The 21,792-nt window shown below is 37.5% G+C and overlaps 1 protein-coding gene across 1 annotated transcript in view; it reads right to left on the bottom strand.

The window, feature by feature from the left end:
- Positions 1 to 15,669, bottom strand: part of stk10 (serine/threonine kinase 10) — a 40,820-nt gene extending 25,151 nt beyond the window's left edge. Inside the window, exons 1-2 of the mRNA XM_042008706.1 lie at positions 15,124 to 15,669; positions 4,298 to 4,462 (exon numbers count right to left, since the gene is read on the bottom strand). Of these exons, the coding sequence (XP_041864640.1) occupies positions 4,298 to 4,462; positions 15,124 to 15,282 (324 nt within the window). The 5' untranslated portion in view covers positions 15,283 to 15,669. The remainder of the gene's footprint in view (positions 1 to 4,297; positions 4,463 to 15,123) is intronic.
- Between the last annotated feature and the right edge of the window lie 6,123 nt (positions 15,670 to 21,792).

The following is a 21,792-nucleotide window of genomic DNA, read 5'->3' on the forward strand; positions in this document are numbered from 1 at the left end:
AAGAAGAGGTCTGTTCACCGACAAAGACGTGCTTCAAAACAGCAATCAAGAAGAAAGAAATTACGACCAGAGCATACAGCATAAAACCAGCCATGGCCTTAGGTTTCATCACTCTGTTAAAAGGCTTCAGTGATCTGCATCTTCTCAAAAGTGTGAACTTAAATGCGTTTGGAAGTATGTATGAGCTGGTGCCAGCAACGCACTGGGTTGCAGGGAGGCTTTTCCAGGCAACAAGACACAGTGTCACTATGTAAACTTAGCTCTCTGAAAATGAAACAGCTGAAAAAAAAATTACTGTTTTTATATTGTTTAATGTAAAGCTCCCAGAAACATAAATTCACAATAAGAAACATACTGCACCTTCCTTGATTTGTAATTACACAAAGCTGTACTCCGTTTAAGCCCTGCTCTACACTGTTAACTTATTCAGCTCATTTAAGTGTCTTTAAAAAGGTGAATCCTGCTTTATAGTCTGAAACTGGATAAAGAGATGGATCATGAATAGGAATTCTGAAGTCTGTTCAGAATGGTCAAATATTAGTTAAAAGTTAGGCTAAAACCCACTGATAGGCATTTGAAAAACTAGCCATGAAGCATTTCTAAGGCATTCAAGATTCAAATCTGTGTCTTCAGTGGAAGAATATCCGTCTTTGGTGTGGACTCTCCTAATAAACTACTACTTGGTGTGCTTTAAAAGTGTTGATCAAACCCAGATGACTGTGATCAAGACTTACATAGAGAGGGTAATATTACAGAGACAAATGTCTGTGATTGTATTCCGTAATAAAAATGCTAATGTCTCTGTACAACAAAGATGTGGATTAAGGCAAACAGACTGATCCATCAAACAAATGAAAAGAGACCTGTCCCGGCCTGAATACTTGACCCTACAATAACCGTATCCAGTTATGATGTGGGGTGACTTCTGATGACGCCATCTTGAGGGCCTTACCCACTTGAATTAATATAAAGTTGTTGTGATTGATGTGATTAATCATCAATCATCAAAGTCATTTCCTCCAAACTGATCATGTCCACATCCACAGGCTGCAAGGGGTCTCTGAATGGTTTTATATGTATAAAAAAAAGATTAATAAATAGACTTCATTCTTAAAAAACAGAAAACAATAAAGAAGGGAAGATAGAAGAATGGTATTTTATCAGTACAGCCCTTCCTGTTCATTCTTCTCAGCGTGCTGATGTCAGCATCATGTTAAAGGCCTTCTTTTTCTCACACTGCGGGCATGGCTACTTCACTTGCCACAAGACCAGATTGTTCCCTAAAGTGGAACAAACAGTTTCTCTCTCCTCTTTCTTCCTCTAAACCCTCTTACTCTGCAAGAAAAAAACAGAACTGGTGGGTCGGCACTGGAATGCAGCAACTGGCCCTGCCCAGTCCACCCATCTGGAGGTTACTGAGGCCTGACCACCAACTACTGCGCTAATTGTTTAGATCCTGAGGCTAGCGCATGTGCTTACCACAAAGAGGTGCAGAGCCGAGCACCGCTCCCTTTGTCTAAGATCTGCAAAGGGGAAATAAATGTCTACCTGTATATGATTTGAAAGTGAGATTATGAAGCAAAAGCTAAGAGTCTGAAGTCGCACAGAGGCACAAACCCACAGGAAGCGGGTGGTTTAAATGCAATGGGGGGGATGTTTGTACATTCGACTCATCAGCATAAACTAATAGTCTCATGGAGCGCACCGTTGACTGATGGCGAAGGTTCACCTTCTTCACATTCAGGAATTCCAGCTATGGCCAACACAGCTGTGGCCAACTCTGGGACTGTGATACAGCTGCATGTGCATGCATGTGTGTGTGTGTGTGTGTGTGTGTGTGTGTAGATCCCAGGTCATATCTAGTTGAAAGCTGTCTTTGGGGCTCAAGGTGTGTCTTGTTTGTGCGACAATCAAAAACATGAAGCCCCATTTTTTAGATCAATTTTCCATCTGGACTATTAGGTAGACAAACTGAACCCACTAAAACTTCTAAGACAAGGGATTTTACATATACCCTTGGCTTTAGTGGCATCTCCTGTGGAGAGTTTAGGAAATGCAATGCATTTCACACTGCAGGTACTTTATATTGACTGTTCATGTCCCCCAATCAAAACACCTGATTTTCCTGCAGGATCACGATTCACCTGTTAAAATTTAATACATTGTGATCCATTTCAGCATCCTGCAAACTAGGATAGCAGCTTATTAACACAAGCTGAAGGATTCATTTGAACCTGTTGTAAAAGATGATTGCTGTCATGAATATCAAACGATGCATCTTTTTAGTAAATGTCTGAACGATTCACCGCAAACATGTTGTGTCAGTCACAACCTTAGAGCACGAATTACATGAAATGGTGACTCAAAAAGATTTACTAAAGGATTCATCCCCCTAAATTCTGTTCAATTCAAGGCTGTTAAGTCATACATGCTATGATTTTTGAGGTTGCAGGTATCAAGTAAAGTTATAAAACCACTGATATGTTTTTTACGTAGTAGTTGTAGTCTATTACATTTTTGCAAAGCAGATTTGTCACACTGGAGTTTTACAGCTGTTGAGCAACATGAGCTCAGATCTTTATTGCATCTTATAAAATGCCGCTGCTCAACAAGCATTCGTCTCATTTTTATATTTAAATAAATTTTTTTTTAATTCTCAGAAGAGAAGTTTGAAAAAAGAAAAGAAAAGAAAAACAACTATCTTTAGAATCAACTCTCTTTTGTAATTGCTCAGATATTCAAGGTCATGCCCCAGCATGAGGTCACTATTATTTGCCTTGGCTAAAGAGTGGAAGATTACAGAGGGAGTTGAAGAGTTTACTCTTGACCCAGTGTACGAATGGAGAAAAAAAAATAACCCAAGAGCAAAAAAAAAAACAACAAAAAAAAAAAAAAAAAAAAAACTGAAGAGAAAATAATCCCTTTTTTTTTTTTTCCTTTTTTTACTTCTTGCTGTAACATCAGGGTGAGCATAGGGGTCATCCCTGATACGCTGAGTCACCCTGGGGATCTGCTGTCATTCTCATTTAGGCCATCTACTGTTCTTATTATTAACAGAAATACACAAGATTAGATTTAGTTTCATTAAAATAACAAAGCTATCAGCCAGAAATGGAACATCCTGTAAGCATGTCAAGATACTTAGGTAAAAAGTTTGTTTTTCCACTTCTATGATCATTCACATTTGTGATAAGGCCACTTCAAAAAAGTTGCAAAGACAAAATTTGAAACAGTGAAGAAAACATTGTGTGTTGATGAAGTTTGATGTAAACCTGGTTTGTTAAAATAAAAAAAATAAAAAGTTGGAAATGTCTTTGCTTCCGTTTTCCTTCTCCCTCTTTGCAAAAGAGCTAATACACAAAAAGGGAGACCAATAAATAAAGTTCAAATGCAGTAAACATCTAATTCATATGACCAACTGCATAAATGATCCGTTTATCCAACACAACAGCAAGGTCACTACAAGGTACTCTGACGTGGGAAATAATTATTTATGAAGTTTGCTTCACAATAACTCAGTAACTACTGGATTCGCAGCAGGCATGGTTTCTATGTTTTTAATCATCAAATTAATCCAACAGAATCTGTGACCTTTTTTTTTTTCACCCTGCCTTTTCTAGCTTCAAACAGAATGATCATTGTGCTGCGGTGTTGTGCTGAACAAGCCAACCAGCTGCTACTCATGTTAAAGAAAAAAAATCTTAACAGAAAACATCTCATAGCCTTGTTAAGAAGCAAAGTAAAGAACCATCAGGAGCACCTATGGGAGAAGATCCTGAAAAAACAAGAGCAACAACAACTCCAGCAACAATTAAATGAAAACATAGCTGCAGCTATTAGTGAATAGACCTGCAGGGCAACACTGATTGTATGAGCATGTGTTAGTTTGTGTGTGTATGTGAGTCTGAATGCAAAATATAAGGGATAAGTTGTGTTTAATGATGGGTGCAATCATGCGTTTGCACCCATTCCACCACTGTTCATCTTTAAGGGCTTTAAGGCAACTAGCAGCCACCAGGGAGCATGGAACCAATGCAGCAGGGACAGCCTGACGCTGATAATGATGATGCAGGTATTTACTGCATTTTGGTGTAAATAAACTATGTGAGCTCTGAAAAGAATTTTCACAGTGAATGAGTTGTGCTTTATTTTTTAATTTAATTATTTTATTTTTTAATATAAATATTTTTATGTTTTATAACATGGAATAAACTTCTTCAATAGCATTAGATAAATAAAAAAAAGACAGTAGGCGTGACAGGTCCATGTCACTCTGAGGCCAGTTAGTGGAACCTACCCACAGTTTGTTTTCATAGTAAAATGCATCCAGCAGCTTGACGATGTAGCGGTGATCACATTTAGCCAGGATGTCAATCTCCACTATGTAGTCCTCCAGCTCCTCCTCACATTTAGTCTCGATCACTTTGGCCGCAGCCAAAACTTCTGTCTCCTTGTTCCTGGCCTGAGAGTAAGAAACAGAACAATAGATTAATTAGATTCAACAGAAGGCCTTAAAAAAAAAGCTCTTTAGTTTAGTTAATCTTTTATAGGCTACAAATCTGTCAAAGGAGAAAGTGAATTAAAGACATTCACCCGAAAGAGAAACAAAAACATCAAGATCCACCACACAGCAATTAAAACGCCAACTAACATTTAAAGAGAAAACAGGAAAGGAAGTTCCACGCCCTTTTTGAGCAACCATGGAGACGGAGGAACCAGAAAAAAAATGCCAATGAGGCTACACTAACACACACAGACATAAACGTGAGCAGATTAATCGGCCTCACTGGTAAGAAAGAAAACACTGAACGAATCACACGAGGATGAAGATCACATGAAGTATGGTATGTTGTGAATGCAGAAAACAAAACCAACATGGTTTTGCACTCAGAACCACATGTTCAGTATGCTGACTTCAAGTACAAACAAGATGATCCAAAAACGGAGAAAAAACACGGAATTTAAAAAAAATGCAGGAGACAGCAGATGGTGCATTTGACTGTCAGAGTAAATAAAAAGGAGATCAGACACAGAATCAACACTGAAAAGGAACTTCGGTGGAAGGTAGTCTCCTGACTGTCGTATATCACGGTGAAAAACGGATCATTGTGTGTATTTCTACGTAAACGTGTCCACCAAGTGACCTGCACACACAAACAGACTATACAGCCTGGTGGGGTCTGATGCCTCCGTGCTATACGGGGGCTGTGGGAAAACATCTGAACAAACATATCAGACTCTCAGCAACACACATACGTTGGAGTGAGCCATAACTTGAGTGTGTGTGTGTTTGGCAAATAGATAGAGAAGCTGAACAGCCCCCTCCCCATAGGAGACACCCACAGTGTGAGTCAACAGGACGTCTCCCCCTGCCATCAAACCATCAGTCGATTAACAAGCCTCGACAGTAAACACGGAGACTCTGACACTTTCACTGTGGTGCTAACATCTCAGCTATAAGCTGCTACACCCAGGGTTTAATTTCAGCACAGGAGCGTTTACTGTTTGTTGGTGTTTTGCCATTTCTCTCATAGAAAAGGTTCTGTTCAGTCAGCCTCATCTGAGCTGATGGAGTTTCCATTTAGCCCCACCAGTGTGGATGTGTTTAGAGAATTAATTTCAACCTGCAGCTCTTACCTAGTAAAAAGGTTTACAACTTGTCTTCTCAGGCTTCCGTTGCACACTTGAAAGCCAACCCGTGACCCAGCTTCAAAAGAACCATCTTTCTCTCTCTGACACACACACCTTAACATTTCGGTGGTAACAGGGCGGAAGAATGTGCCTCAGACCTTCTGCTGATTTTCAGGGGTGAAGTGGGGAGACAAAAAGATTCAGAGCCTCATGCATTTATGTAGAGTCTTTTTGTGTGGTGAGGGGAATGCGTCAGTAAGTGTAATACAGAAGTCCATGTGCTTGTTTGTAAGTGAACCTTAACAAGGAATGCTTTAACACCTGGGCACCTAGACTTTCTGACTTCCTACACACCATCAAATGAACAAGTAATTGGGTGTTTGTACATGTTTGGATTTGTATGGCAACCGGATGCAAAAACCAAAATTTAAAATCCAAATCTAATAGCTGTAACAACTTTCACATTTAAAAACCATGTGAAAATAAAACAAAACCAAAATAAAACAAAAATTCCACATGTCAGAATCGCGTAAGAAAGACTAAGTTATTACATGATCATGCCCCAGAGGGAGTAAAAATATAGCCAACTACAGCGTGTAGCTGCTGCTAAATTTCCATGTGAAAACACTTCAGTTTCAAACATAGTTCGCTCTAACTTTACTCCAGAAAAACAATCAATCTTTGGCTTTGTTTGGGTCTGCTTTCTGTGGTTTTCATCTGAAGGTCTGTCTTCCTAGTGCTGTGTCTCATCTTGTCTTGTCTGTTCTAAAAGGACAGACTCAAACATCCATGAAACTGTAGAAAACTGTAGAAAAATTACCTAACTGCCATTGCACATAAGCAACTGAGGACTTTTATTTCTCATTCATAAATCCCATGGATATATAAGTGAACCGGATGTTGGAAACAGGATTTCAGTTGTTCAGTCAATTGGGGCCTTTGTGGTCCTGCTTTTTACTATATTTTTTCATTATGTTTAATCAGACAACAGGTGTAGGCTGCAGGCAGACCAGCTAAATACCCAGGCCTTATTTTTACTACAGAGCCATACTGTTGTAATATGTGCAGAAAGTGGTTTGCTTCACTGACTGTTTTCCCTGTCCGAAGGTGATCACAACTGAATGAGAGCATAGATTATCCATTATCCCTTACATTAAGCATTAACAATGTCTCCCCAGATGTGTAATTTACATATACCCCACACACCGATACCCTATTAGTGTGTGGTGATTTCTGGTTTCAAGGTATAGTACAGTTTAAGAAAGAGTCACAGTTTTAAAACCACTTTCCATCACACTGTCCTATGACTTGTTCTTTATGAATCAAATAGAAAGTGAAGAAGACTGTGTGCAGCTTGGAGGAACAGATCTCCTGAGAAGGCCCCCAAGTTTTTCCCTTTTTGGGAAAAAAAAAGGACAAAGTTGGCTACAAATCTTTTGAGTGCTAAAAATATAAGTTGACAAAAAAAAAAAAAAAATAAATAAAAACAAAAACAGATATCTTTGGAGGGGGAAGCTAATGCTAAGTGCTAGCAAAGAAAACCTGTTAATGAACAAATGTGAGATGTGTTCAGGTGTTGGTCACCTGTGGTCCCTTAGAAAACATATTTTCTGGTCTAGAAGTAATTCAGAAATACGTGTTGAATCATTTAGAAACCATTCTTTTCAGAAAAGGTGATTTACATGTAGCACTGTGGAGATTTAAGCAATATACTCCATGTATTACGCTGTTAAAATATTGCCAGTTGATTTTTTAAATATTTCTGTGGGTTAATCATCCATTGGTCTAGCGTCGGAATGGCTTTCTTTTTGTTTTTTACATTTGTGAGAATGATATGCTAAGTGATCTCCTCTCAGTGATCGTGTTGAGCATTTTAGAAAGGTTGAAGTTCAATGTTGCTGGTCTGTGTGTCAGCAGACATAGCCTACTGTAGTTTCTGAGCAGGTTAACACACAAAAGACATGTGCTTTCAGTTTTCTGAGTGTGTACCCTTCAGTTTTCATATGTACACAGTTTTTTCAAAAATTGATCAATCATGGGAATAGTATGTTCACTGTGCCTGTTGACCAAGTTATTTATGATTACGGTGCATGTGTTAACTTGACCGTACAATGTTGGATTACTTTATTCACTGAACTCATTTCTCTTATCTAAACATTTAGAGAACAAGTCTAAGAAAATAACTCATTGTGTCAGCGGACGGGATGACTTCATGTGATCAGAGCAATCTCTCGGAGGTCACCCACCTCCAGGTTGAATGAGCACACCACGCGCCGGCGTGTATTCTTGGTTTATGTGTTGCATTATGCTCTACAGTCACACATGACTCCCTACAGGGGGAATAACATGAGTGTGTTAGACCTTTGCCCCCCCTATCATAAACCTGTAAACCGCCTCTTCTCTGTAGGTTTTTCCTGCATGTCTGTGAGCAGGAATGTGGCTATCAGCACCTCTGTAACTTCTGACAGCAGGCGCCCGTGGGAGCAATGACCTCTTATTCAGATGAGCAGGGTGTACAAGCAGAGGCATGTTAAAATGCTGTGTGTAGGCCATGAATCGTCTCATAGCAGCACAAGCTGGCATTTGAAGATTACCCATTTGTCTTGGTCTATTGTGGATGTGTCACGTGAGTGAAAAGCCACAAACACATTTTCTAAATTACTTTCCAAAGTCTCATTTTTGTCTCCTTAGCCAGTATAGTTTCACTTTGATCAATTCAATAGAAGAGCACAAAACGCCTTTTGTGAGCTTTTGTGCTCCAAGTTGAAGAGAGGTCAAGTTGAGCAAAACGATAAAACACTAACGTGAGAGTTCATCCTAGATATTGCTTGCATGCAATAAAAGTGCTTTACAGATAGACTTTTTCCCCTCTTTAGAATTTGCTTCCTGGGCAACATACAGTTTTACTGTATTTGTTTTCAATATATATTTCAAGTTTTCAATACACTTAACCTAGCCACATTTGATTTAATAACAGTGTTTTTTGTATTAAAACAAATTGACAGTAAATAGTTTGATATTTTTTCTCAGAAATTTTCATTGAATTTAAAATTCCATGAAATTCTGTCAAGGAAATTACAAGTTAGTTCGTTAGTAGTTATGTAAGATTGTTTGGGTATACCAAGACAAATAGAGAAAAGTGATCAAATATTTATTTATGCTGATGATAAATATTTAAGAAAGAGTCTAAAAATACTAGTTTAAAATATTGTTTCCTCCTTTAGCTCATGAGTTAAACTTATAACTCGAATATGTCACTTACATGAACTATTGTTCTTGTCCGAGTGTACAAACACTAGAGGGGAATTGATTTACTATTAAAAAAAAAAAAAAAAAACTAGCCCTAATGGGAAACACAACCAACAGGTAATATTGATGAGAAATTATTGTTGGCTTATGTTTTACACAAATCTTAATAAATAGCATTTTATTAGTAATTTAATGACAGACTCAACAAGTATTTACAAGCAGTTACAATGTACATTTATTAAGGAAGGTAATACAATCCAAAAGCTGCACCTGCATGTGCACAGGTCTCATAATGCTTGTAAGTAATAAACCCGTCTATTATATTCCGGACCAAAACAACTCACTAACAAGTTAGGTTCCAGCAAATTGACTAAATGTCAGCGGGGCAGCTTTACAGATCTGTAAAAATTTATTTACTCTTTTTTTAAAATTATTCTGTGGTAACCGGTTTCTTCCATCACCTCTAGGTCAAAGTGCACAACTGAAAATGTGCATCATGTCCTACCTGGGTTTAAACTAAAACTCGTCTAAGGTTTCATAACTAAAGTTTACCAGAGAGATATAAATGGAAATCTAAACTTAACACCTGATCTTATGACTAACCTCAAACTTTAAAAAAAAGAGGGGGAAAGGTTAACATTTAGCAGAAAACTTCACCTCTCACAGCTCATTTACAATAAAAACAAAGACCGCTTGACATGCTTTTTTCTACTAAATCAGGAACAAGACTCTCCTTCTCTTACCCAACCCTGACAGCAGAGAAGCACTTTTTTTTGTTATTGCCTTCACAGACTAACTGGGTGTGAGGCACGTAGCAAACTGACACAAACTCACACTTACACACACCCTGAAATGAAGCAATCAGACTCTTCAGGATGTGAAAGTTCTGATCATGCATGCAAATTGCTCCACATTTAACCTTGAAGCAACAAGTCACTAAAGGAAAGCAGGTCAAAGCGGCAGGAACGATGATCCTTCACAGATGGTTTAGATGAAAACAACAAGAGCAGCCCGATCATTCGGTCTGAGAAACCTCATGACAGATGAGCAGCACTTCCTGAGAACAGCCCACACAGAACAAGCAGTGGCAGATTGAAAAGTTTTGCACTCGTGCTGCAAAAAACCGAGCTCAGACAGGTACTGCCGAATGGCAGATCATTCCAAAGAACTTGAACAAATAGCTAAATGGATCAAAAAGATTGCAACAATCAAACAGCTATAAGGAAGCTTTCTTAATGTGACAGTAACAATGGTTACAAGGAGGATGGGGAGGGACCTCCACTGCACTGTTCCACACCCACTCAGCTGGGCTCTTATCAGTTAGAGTGGGCTCAGCTGCACCTTGAGATTAGACCCAGGAAAACCCAGACTTTCAGGAGCAGCAATGACCTTCACACTGAATACGCCTGAACACATTATTGTGACACTACCATATTCTGAAGAACCATTTCTCATAAACCTCGTGGCTTTCTATTTCAAAGAGGATATGGAAACCTGTGCCCCCTCCCATTCACCCACTCGGAATGTTTCTCTTTCACTCAGTAATGAAAGATAATCACATTTTAAGCAATTTTCTTTCCAATGTCATTATGAGTTGGTTTAAAACAAATGAGAGGAGCAGTTTTCATATTTTACATCACAAACACATCATCTTGCCTGGAAATATGATGAGCTTGACTGTCCCACCTGGGAATTCTCTGGTTATAGATTATGAAAAAAAACAAACATTTAGTTATCCTTTCCATACCATTAGAAAACAAGACAGCTCCATTAAGAAATTGGTGTATGAAGTCTTAGCTTTAACTTATTATTTTATGCCCTTACAATACCTCAGATCCATGCAGATCTTGTTCTCCTAGTTTATTTTAATCAAGAAAGTCAAGTATTTGTGTGAATAGACTGACTTGTGTAGGTGCTAACCAACTCTATAATTTAAGTTCAGGTTTGGCACATAATCTATTTACACTTCAGACCAGGGATAATGGGAATTTGACAGGGTGTAACCTCACAGCCTGCATGCATCAAGGGAAACATTTCACCAGCAGCAGCAGGACAATGTGCTCAGCGGCACGTGGCTCATTAATTAGTGAGTGGATCCATACAAGTCCTCTGTTTCATGCCTCAATTGCAGCCACACACACTTATTAGAGCAAGTACAAACATGCACGGACAAAAGCTAAGAAAACGTTGTGAAATATTCTCACCTCATGACTGGAACTAGGAAGAAGTGTTAGCAGGAGACCAAAAACGCTAATAGTGCTTAACATTTTCATTAAAAGTTGGGTTTCTCAAATGAGTGATCTTTATTAAAAAATAAATATTTAAATAATAAAAAAAAACATCCAGAAATTTTGGATGAGTGTAATTATTTTCACCTACTGTTACGCTCATAGTTGACAGCGATACTTTAAGAGCATGAAACAAGAAACTTGAGTAAACAGTGAGTTTTACTCCATGTAGTCATACGATAGTGTATATAATGCATTCACCTAGGTCCTCATTTACTTATATTTGCTGTAAGGTTTTAATGCATCCAATTAGTACAAACTTAGTTGGTTGACTTCCAACTAAAGGTGGGGATGGTAATAGTAATATTTTCTCTTTTAACATTGTTTTAAGAAGACAGCATCGTCTCTTGTCAACAAATGGTTCTCCAATCAGACACTTTAGATAGTTTGATTTGCAAACAGAAACTGTAATGATTTATTTGCTGGAGAAAAATAATAAGCCCAACATTACTTCTACTTTTACCATCAATGGTACAAGTTGTTCAAAACCAATAAATGCATTTTAGTCACCATTTCCTTTAACTGCTGCGACTACTAAAGCTTCTTCTGTATTCTTCTACTGAGTACTCTACTAACCACTGCTCAAAATATCCTTGCAACCATTTTTTGAAACGACGGGTTTTACCACGAATACCGCTATAACTACTACACCTACTGATGTGTAAAGCTACTTCTATTAAAGCTACTGCTGTGATTGACAATACTGCATCACTGTCAACTAGACCGGCTGAACGTGTGTGTGGAAAACATTTAATTAAAGGATACACAAGCTGCCATCCTCACATCCAACATTAACCTGCTGAGTGAAGGATGAACTGTTGGAAATGGTGTTCTGTGATCTTGTTTTTACATGTAAAGATGTTAAAACTAATAAAGCACCAGCATTTTTTTAACTGATCATACCTAGATGTGTACATTTTATGCTCCTAGTTTCAGAGTGATGTTTTTAGCATCTTGAGCAGCAGCTTAATGCTACAAACTCAACAAACTTCTGCTGCTAAGTTGTGGATTCTCCATTTTTATTTGACTTCAAAGCAACATATGCCAGGTTAAAAAGCTGCTTTGTTGAGCTTTGAAATTCAATCTTTAAGGGTAATGTCAACAGGCATCAAAAAGCAGTTTCCAAATATGAAGTATGTCATTAAACTACAGCAGAGTAATGTAGAAAACAACTCTACACTGATGAAGTTGGACTTTTCTGTTAATTTCATTCGGCTGTTTTTGTTAAAGTTAATTGAAAACAGCTGAATAAAATTAGGTAAAATAATTATTCAGCTCACATTAAGGGAATGATCTACAATTAATACTGTTTTAGTTTTGATAAACTGCAAAAATTTAATATAAGTCAATGGATTCTGAGTATAAAATTGCTGTGTCCAACAAAATGTCTTTTCTAAAATTTCAGTAGAAAATTTTTTCAAGCATATACGTAAGTCTTTTTATTTTATATATACTTATTATTCATGCCATTTTGCACAGGTTACTGGCAGGTGCCATACAGCTGCTAAGGGAGGGTTGAACAAGGCCAAAGACTACTTTGCTTCTTTTGAGGGAATTAGCAGCCAATCAGAAGTCGGGTCATTTTCTGTCCTAGAAGGGAAATACTCTAACAGACATTCTGGAGAGGACTTAACAGTCTTGTCCTACTTCTTCAGGCACCACTGTAGTGAACTTATTAGCATAGTCTGCTAAAGCTAATTCAAGGTAGCGCTAGCAGAGCAGGACGTACTGCGATACCAGCCTGACAATCTAACGCTGAACACCAGCTTCTCAACTAAATATAATTTATCAGGCGCCAGGTGCAGAATGGAGCTGCTTTGACGTGGATACCTGAACTAATTGGAATGGAAATTTGCCATAATTCATAGTCTGTCTTCTCCATTATAGATGCCACCAGCCACCACTGTAAACATTTGATTGAATACATCAAATTTTGTTATAGACCAGCACTTCTTGAACATTTAGTCAACCCTTTTATTACATAAATATCCTAACAATCATTTATATTCGTTATTTGGCAAGATATAGCTACGCAGTGTCTCACAGAAAATACAGAGTGAGAGCATCATTAGCATTAGCTCACGTTTGAAAGACAGTTCTTTCACAATTTCCTTAACTATCAAATTCATCATGGACCTTCAACTGTATGTTGTCAACAACACAAGAAGTATAACTGCACCTACATTTTAAGTTTTCACAAAAAACAACAGACCCTAGTGATAACTGAGGATGTAGTACACACCACCAGTCGAAAGTTTGAGCTTTTTTTTTTATTTTTTTAATTGAGTCTTCTTTAACAGGAAGGTTACAATATATGTACATCATATATATGTGATCATGATCATCAAGTCCTCTTAAAAAGACTTCACCTATGGAGAACATGTGTGATTCTGCCCCAGTGGCCTTTCCCTCCCACATGTGAGTGGATTATAGTGAGATTTGAAAGCTGCAAAAGCCTTCGATTCTCAAGTGATGCTGGGTCTGTCTCTGTCCCACGATTTCCTCTCCTGGCCATTATCTGCTCCCTACCCTGCCTCCTACTCCTCCATCTGACAGCTGCAGGTGTGGAGCCGTCCTCCAAGCCAAAGCAGAGGCTTGATATTTAGATAGGAGAAGGCAAACACTGCAGCAACACAGTATGTTTCAGAGAGCCCACCAGCTCTACAAAAGGTGCTTAGTCTTTCTGAATGTTAATGCATGTTAACTTCTAAAGATTTACAGCACTCCATGTTCAGTCAGTCTTTCGACTTCTTGGAAACAATGTGAAAGCATTTTTTGTTTTTATGAATTCTGGATGTTTCACTTGTGTCATTTCTTTTTTATACAATAACAAAAAAGTTATCCACACAACACCTCGCATGCTCCCCGAACTGAAAAGATATATTGTTGGAAGATTTATGTAACTTCAACTCAGACCTGCAGCAATACAGACAAAAAGTGAAGTCTTGGCAAACAAACTGCTGAAATGTGAAATATGAAGGTAAGATTTAGTCTTCTTGAAATGCTGAACATCCCCACCCCCTACTTTCCCCACTGTGTGCATACTTTCCAGAAAAAAAAAAAAAAAAAAATACAAAAAAAAAAAACTGTCTAAACAAGATGGTCTTCTCTTAAAAATGGACTGCGTTTTCTGGTCAGTGCAGAATTCCACTAAAGCGTCATTTCTTCCATTGCAGCCCAGAGGTGTCAAAGACACCCAGTGTGCTCCAGTGGACTGTGCACACACAGAGGGCCTGTGCCCGGCCCCAGGAAGAGGTCTGACCAGCCAACAGATCTAGATTAAATACCCCTTCTTAGCAAAAAGTCATGCTATGCTGCTGAGGTTTAGGAAGCACAAAGTCTATGAAAAGTACTGTCACTGCCATTAGTGGATGTGTGAATAAGAAAAGTGTGAATAATTACTTATCTAAACCCCCTTTGCTGAAGATAAGCAAAGACACAACATGTGTGTTGCATCTTTAGCAAAGACCGAAGAAAAAACATTAAGTCTTGAAAAAGAAACCAAGTCAAGTACAAGAAGAGGAAGTAAACAGTTGTAAACATGACTCAAAGAAGTGCTTCTTTTTCTACTTCTTTAGACTTCTTCCACTGGTTGTTCTGGGATGTAAAACGTATGCAGGGTAACTAAAGCTAGCAGTGACTTCCTGACTTTATTTACCGGTGGAACTCTGGACTAACAACATATTTAAGATATGTCATAAACCGTGTCAGCAGCACTCCACCACGCCCCCAAAATACAGAAACACCAACTTACATGAGTAGGAATCAAATGCAAATAAATAATTTAGCATCTTAAATCAAACTAAAATACATAGAACTTTCTAATTCGATTGATTTGGGATAAAAGTGTAAGCTTTGATACAGTTTTTGAAGTATAAGAACAAAAATAGAAAGGTTCTTTAGGACTTAGTACGGAGAACATGCAGGTGCCTCGTGTCCTTGCAATCAAACTCACCTTGTAGACCTTCCCAAACGCACCATCCCCAAGCTCTCCAACTATTTCCCATATGTCGTTAGGGTTGATGTCCCGATGGACGTGCTCGTACTGTTTCACTTTCTTCTTTATTTCAATAGTGGGCAGGCGGAGCATCTTACTGAATCTTGAGAATGCCATGATTTTAACTTCAAATAAACTTCTAATAAGTTAAAAGAAAAATAACAATAAAATAAAAAAGATGGAAAGACAAAAAAAGAAAAAGAAAGAAAAATGATCACCAGGCGAAGATCTCTACACAGGGAGCATTACGCACGCAGAGAAGCGCAGCCCGTCAAAACCTCTTATCTTCACTTGCCAACTCCTTGACTCAAGAAAAAGGAAACTGGCTTGTTAAAAAAAAATAAGTTATTCCACTGCATCCATTTCAGTCCCCGGAGCTTTGTGGGTTCTAAGGTGAAAACATATCACAGTCCGCTTCGCAAGCTGCGGTTAGAGAGCAGGACGCGCGGTGACCACCTGCTGCCGCAGTAACACGGATGGAGCTGAGATCTCTCCGTGACTCTGGCCAACTTGTTGATTCAAACTGGGCGAGAATGCCCCACCTTGTTACACTCTCACTGGCGTCATGGAAATGTAGTTCTTTAAGTCGAAGTCATTATAGCGCCGGTGAGGGGAAAGGACTTCACGTCCGGGTTGGTGCTGGGCGGATCCTGTGACAGCTGCAGTTTCTCCCGCAACTTTTACAGCTGTGACTAAAAAAAAAAAGTTTTAGCCCGCACTGGATCTCTGTGGCGGACAGATTGGGTTAATTAATATAAGATTAATTTACTGCTTTTACACCTTATAAAGCACCACACTGCTCTATGACGATAGTTCTGGTTTTTTGGTTGTGTTTTGTTTGTTTGTTTTTTATTTTTGTTTTGTTTTGCTTTTATATGTAGAGAGAAACAAGTGAGATTTTAAGGGATAATTTATCGCAATGAAGTTAGATTCAATAATAATAATAAAAAATATTAATTTCTATGTTTCTGCTAACTTTTACAAAGAGGCGTCACCCACACAGAGAGCTATAGCGCCCTCTGGTGGAAAATTAAATGAAACAACCCAGCATCTGTTGGGTGAGAGTAAAAGTGACAGGGGATAGTATGAAAATGGATTTGTGCCAATAAGATAAAGAAAATAAACTTTAGAGACGAAAATGCCATTTCAAAAGTAGAACTTATTGGGACTACACTAGACTTACAAATTATTTGAGTAACTGTTTTTTTATTGTTCTGTTTTTTTTTAACAGCGCATATATATATATATATATATATATATATATATATATATATATATATATATATATATATATGTATATCTATGTATATACCTGAGTGTAATAAAGAGTAATAAACAAAAAAAAAAACAAAAAAAAATTGAATACTGTAGGGTTCAGCACCAGCAAATGAAATAGAAACTAAATTTAAGTGACGTATATAATATTCACATCATCAAGTTAAAATGCATGTTTTGGTGAAAATAAAAATTCACACATAAACACACACACACAAAAGAAAACATTAGAATGAATTGGGATTAGTAGATAGGTAAAATAAAAATAATGAGGGCACCAACTTCTACAGGACACTTATGCAATAGTGGTGGAGTAATGGAAATGCAGGGATTGGCCCAAGAAGCAGAAAAAAAGGAATTAGGAGTTTGAATTAAAGTGAAGCTCTGTAGTTTTAGTCATTCTGTCAGAAAAATTTAAATTTGAACATTTTGTGTTATTATAACACAACATTCAAGTTTTCCTGGTTACACGCTTTTTAGTTATTCTGACAACTCGCTTCATTTTCTTGATTTTATTTTATTTTGATGAACTAAAGTTTACACAATCACAAATTATTTGTTTGCAAATCATAATTTTGACTTTTTTTAATTAAGTTTATTTTCTTTCAAATTATAATAATTATAATTGATTATAATTGATTATATTGATATTCATTATTTTCTACTTAACCTTAATTTAACCATAAAAAAGTGCCTTATAAATGAAAGCATACCAGTGAGAGATTCTTTGGGTGGCCAGCGCAGGCCATTCAACCTGAGAGTATAAATCACGTTTCATACAACACAAAGATATCACGCAAAGATGCAAACAAAGGAAAAAACCAAAATACATACTACTGTAAGGTCATTTAGCTGAGACGTTAAAATTGAATTACATTAGAATGCAATTACAAGTGAATCAGTGCTGATAGGTTTTATTTCTCCGTCCATCTATTTTCCATACAGAATTAGTCCAATTTAGGCGTTACACCCTGGACAGGTCACCAGACCATCACAAACTCCAGACAAAAGGCCAAAATAAGGATTCTACTAATTCTTATTTTTTCTTTGGCTCCCAAGACAATCACATCAGTTTTGTTTTTGTTTAACTGAAGAAAGTTTAGACACATCCATTCATTAATTTCCTCAGTGTATTTACCAAGAGCCTGTACAGGGCCCGATCTCCTGGTCATTACTTAGTTGTAAATTGTAAGAGTGAAGTTTCTCTTTATAAATGTCATAATGAACCTGTAGATTTGTTTTTCTCCATCTGCGCTCGGCTTTCTGGCACTCTCTTTTTCTATTTTTCACCTATATGGAGTTTCTCCATGGAGACTTTTTCTTTACAGAGACAACCTTCACCTTAATAGGAGCAATAGCGTTCATAATATTGCAACATGTTTTGCGGGACAGCAATGTCCTGTACGTTTTCTTTTTAGTTGTGTCATAAAAAAAAGAAGTTTTGAAGTTGAAAATAAAATGCAGTTTGGATGATCTATTATTAATTTTATTTATGAGTCAAATAATGCACCTATGACCTTGAAATGAAAAAAGCCTTTCTCCTAATGCATTTTATTTTTCAAATTTGACATTTCAAATTGAATTTTGGTACCTATTTGCTGGGGCATGTTTGGAAAATTAAATTAAATCTTAAATATCCTTTTATTTATCATTTCAATTAAGTTACAAAATGAGCAGTCTTGGAGAAGAAAATGAAAATGCAGCTTGTATTATTTATTATTCATTTAATTTATGAGTTAAAAATGCAGCTTTATTCTGAAAATAATAATAAAAAAAAACATTTCTGTTAATCCATTTTAAATTGAAATAAGGTACAGAGTTGCTTCCATAGCTGGTAGCCTACTAATAGACTAACAGAAAAAAAAAGAGGAAAGGGGGAGCAGAAAGAGAACTTATGAAAGAGCAGGTGGAGAAATGCCGGAAAATTTCTCTTATTTTCAAATCCTCCACCAGCAGTGGTGTCCAGTCACCAGCGACATCACGTGAGTTAACGTTTAATAAATGACAGATGGTGTGTGAGATTCTCCATGAGCCTTTTATGTAGCTGTAATAATGAGCTGGTAGGCTACTTCTTCTTGTCTAAACTTCATTCTATTGGAAATCTTGCACTGGGTTGTTGTTTTATTATTAAACTTCACATCAGCCCAAACACACAACTACAAATGGACATGCTAACCGTTTATATACATTAGCTCATATTTGGGGTTTCCTGGTATAACCGGGATAAAATAAAATAATTAGTTAATTATTTGTGTTGTACTAAACTGACAGGTGGACATTTTAATATTTTGGCCGCTTGGCTGTAACAGTCTGTCCACATATACTGTCCACATCTGTCCCTGTCCAACACACAGGTAGTTGCATAGCTGTGAGAGTAAAGAACATTTCATTAGTCCAGGTTAAATGCTGATGAGGGAACTTTTGATTGAATCAGTTTATCAGTGTGTTTATTTGGTTTTACTTTACATTTCTTTACTATAAATGATATGATTGTAACTTTTCATCATTGCTGTTTGATGTCTGAGGTTCATGTTCACAAATCCATATGGAATATGTGTTTGTGTGTGTGTGTGTGTGTGTGTGTGTGTGTGTGTGTGTGTGTGTGTGTGTGTGTGTGAGTGTGTGTGTGTGTGTGTGTGTGTGTGTGTGTGTGTGTGTGTGTGCTGCAAATCTGGATATAAGGCAGGTGCTTCAGAGGAAGGACACTCCACTAGTAGTAAGGAGGAACTGGCAACAGGTACAGCAACAGCAGAACAAGTTATTGTTACAAGAATGAGTAAAGAATGTGTAGATTTACAGTAACTTATACCTAAACAGCTAAACATGAACAAAACACAAATATTTGGTGGGTTCTGCTGAGCCAAATATGGCTCTACAGGTGGGTTGAAAAAGTTTGGGATCCCTTGATAATGTTGGACCGTGTCTTATATTTTTAAGTTGAGTCAACTTTTTCATTTTCTATTAAATTTATTATAGTAATCTGGCATAGACAAAGTGAACAGAAAAATAAAAGTTATGTTGTTTAGCTCATCAGGAATCCTGTTGCGCTGTTGTACTGAACCTTTTGATGAGTGGGGGAGTGAAAAGCTCTGAACTGATGGCTTTTAGTTTTGTGTTCATGGCTGTTAAAAATAAGTTTGATTTGAATTTGAAATAGAATAATGGACTTTTGACGATTACTTACCCATATATGGGTGCATGGATTTGTGGTTGAGCATATGTGTGCGGCATATGAGTAGGGGTGGCCTGAGTGAGTGAATGTCTCCTGGTCTGACTTTTTGTCCCAGTCCGGCCCTGGCTGAGTTATTTGACCTGAAGTCAAACTGCCTCGGATGCAACCAGTCTTCAGACTCCAGATGTTCTACCAGTTGTTCCACAACCACCACTTCGATGACTTTTGAACATAGTGTATATTGATTGTTCTATATTTGCTGATTTCATTTTTATGCTCTGGCTGTTGTATATGAGAGTTAGAATAGCCATTTAAGGACATTAGGACAGGTACTTTCTTTTATTAAGTACTAGTGGGTCCATTCTTTTTCAGTGAGCCGGGGGGATGACCCGGGGAGAAGTGATGATGAGTTGGAGAGAAGTTTGCCACTAAAGCAGAGTGGTCTGTTAAACAAAGATGGTTTTAAGCTTTTCTGCGAACCCAGTCTGATTAGTTTGTTCCACTCGTAGTTTAAAGAGGTGTTCTCGTCGAACATGCCGTCGGATCTGAGCAGGTCATCCAGCTGATGCCCTGACTTATCACCCGCTTTAAATGGAGTGAAAACTCCATCCAATGACTAGCCGCTTGGTCACCTGGGTGGAATGGTGTAAAACCAGTAGTAGGCTCGTAAAAATCAATTAGTGCAACAGTATTGATCGCACTGCAGTTAACATCCGAAGCCAGTGAGAACTATATTTAATGTCAACACCTCTAAAAGATAACGAGGTCCAATATCATTGCTAATGTAATTATTTTTTAAATAATAGCTAAAATGTAGTGTGCATATACTACTTAAAGCTACTTGTTTATCTCATCCAGTACAGTAAATTGTTGTTTGATTGTTATTTGAGTGGATAATTCAAAATGAAAAAAACTCAAAGCCCTGGCACGTTTACAGTCACTGTGATTAATGGCCACAGTCCCCACACTCCACTTATTGATCCATCATCACATTAGTCTTTGACCTCAGTGTTTTAATCGCCTGCATAATTAAAGGTTAAAAACTAAAGGGAGAGAAAGATGAGGCCAGTGGAGGCCATGGAAAGACTAGCCAAATAAGTAACTGCTGAGTTATCAATAATAGGCAGTTACTCAGTAAGGCAACAAACAGTTTAAATTAATTTTATCTAATTTATTCTCATACATCTTGTTTGTTTAAATTTAACACAATGCTGCCTCTGCAAATTCTGTATTGTCACTAACATTCTGGATAGTTTGTAAATGGTCCACAGTAACTATCAATGAATAATAACCCATTAAATATAAAATTTAAATGGGAAGAAGAATTTCAGACTTTTTTTTTAAGAGTTTTTATAGTGTGGTTGTCATTTATTGTTCAAAATACAAGCTCCAGGTCTCCGGATGCTGGAGAGAATTTGGTTTTGAAATATTTGATATTGGAAATATTTGATACAGCTCTTTGTTACACCTCAAATTGAATCAAAGTAAACAGACTTGAAAACAAAAACAATGTTGAAGACAGCGTGGACACATTAATGCCAACCACAGTCATATTTTCTAGTCATGTGTTAAACTACAGGGACTCCCGGACTTTGTATCAGAAACTGATCTTAGAAGATTTGTTGAGTAATATCTATATCTATATCTCCATATCGATCAGAATTCTGATAGTTTTCAAGGCTTACATTTAGAGGATGGTCACAGGATGACCTATTTGATATTTCAAATAATAAACTCCTCAGTTGTCACGTTCTCATTCTGTTTCACACTCCTTACCAATAAACTGTAATGGATTTATTAGCACTCATATTTGTACTCGGTATCAGCAAGTCAGTTCCGACGTCAGTTTCTAACTAGAGCAAATACGATAATGTTGGGGAGATTGTGAAAATATGCATTCTCAGAGGCGTAAAAAGAAGCACAGCAGAAGACGTGGGTGGTCTGTGTGGACATTAAATACACTGCAGCAGCTTCTTCTTCTTTGTTCCTTTTGAGGGTCACACATCTGCTATAATGCTTAAAATTGCCCCTATGGTTTAAGGTGGTACTACTCCATTGCTTCGTCAGGGAACGCATGTGCAAACTCTATGACTAAGCATGATTTTTTGTTTCTCCTTCAGTGTATTTAACAAAGTTCAGCCTGGTGAGTGAGAGGCTGGAGGCTGGAGGATATTCAACTG

This window comes from Melanotaenia boesemani, chromosome 15, assembly GCF_017639745.1.
Source record: "Melanotaenia boesemani isolate fMelBoe1 chromosome 15, fMelBoe1.pri, whole genome shotgun sequence".
Taxonomy (NCBI): domain Eukaryota; kingdom Metazoa; phylum Chordata; class Actinopteri; order Atheriniformes; family Melanotaeniidae; genus Melanotaenia; species Melanotaenia boesemani.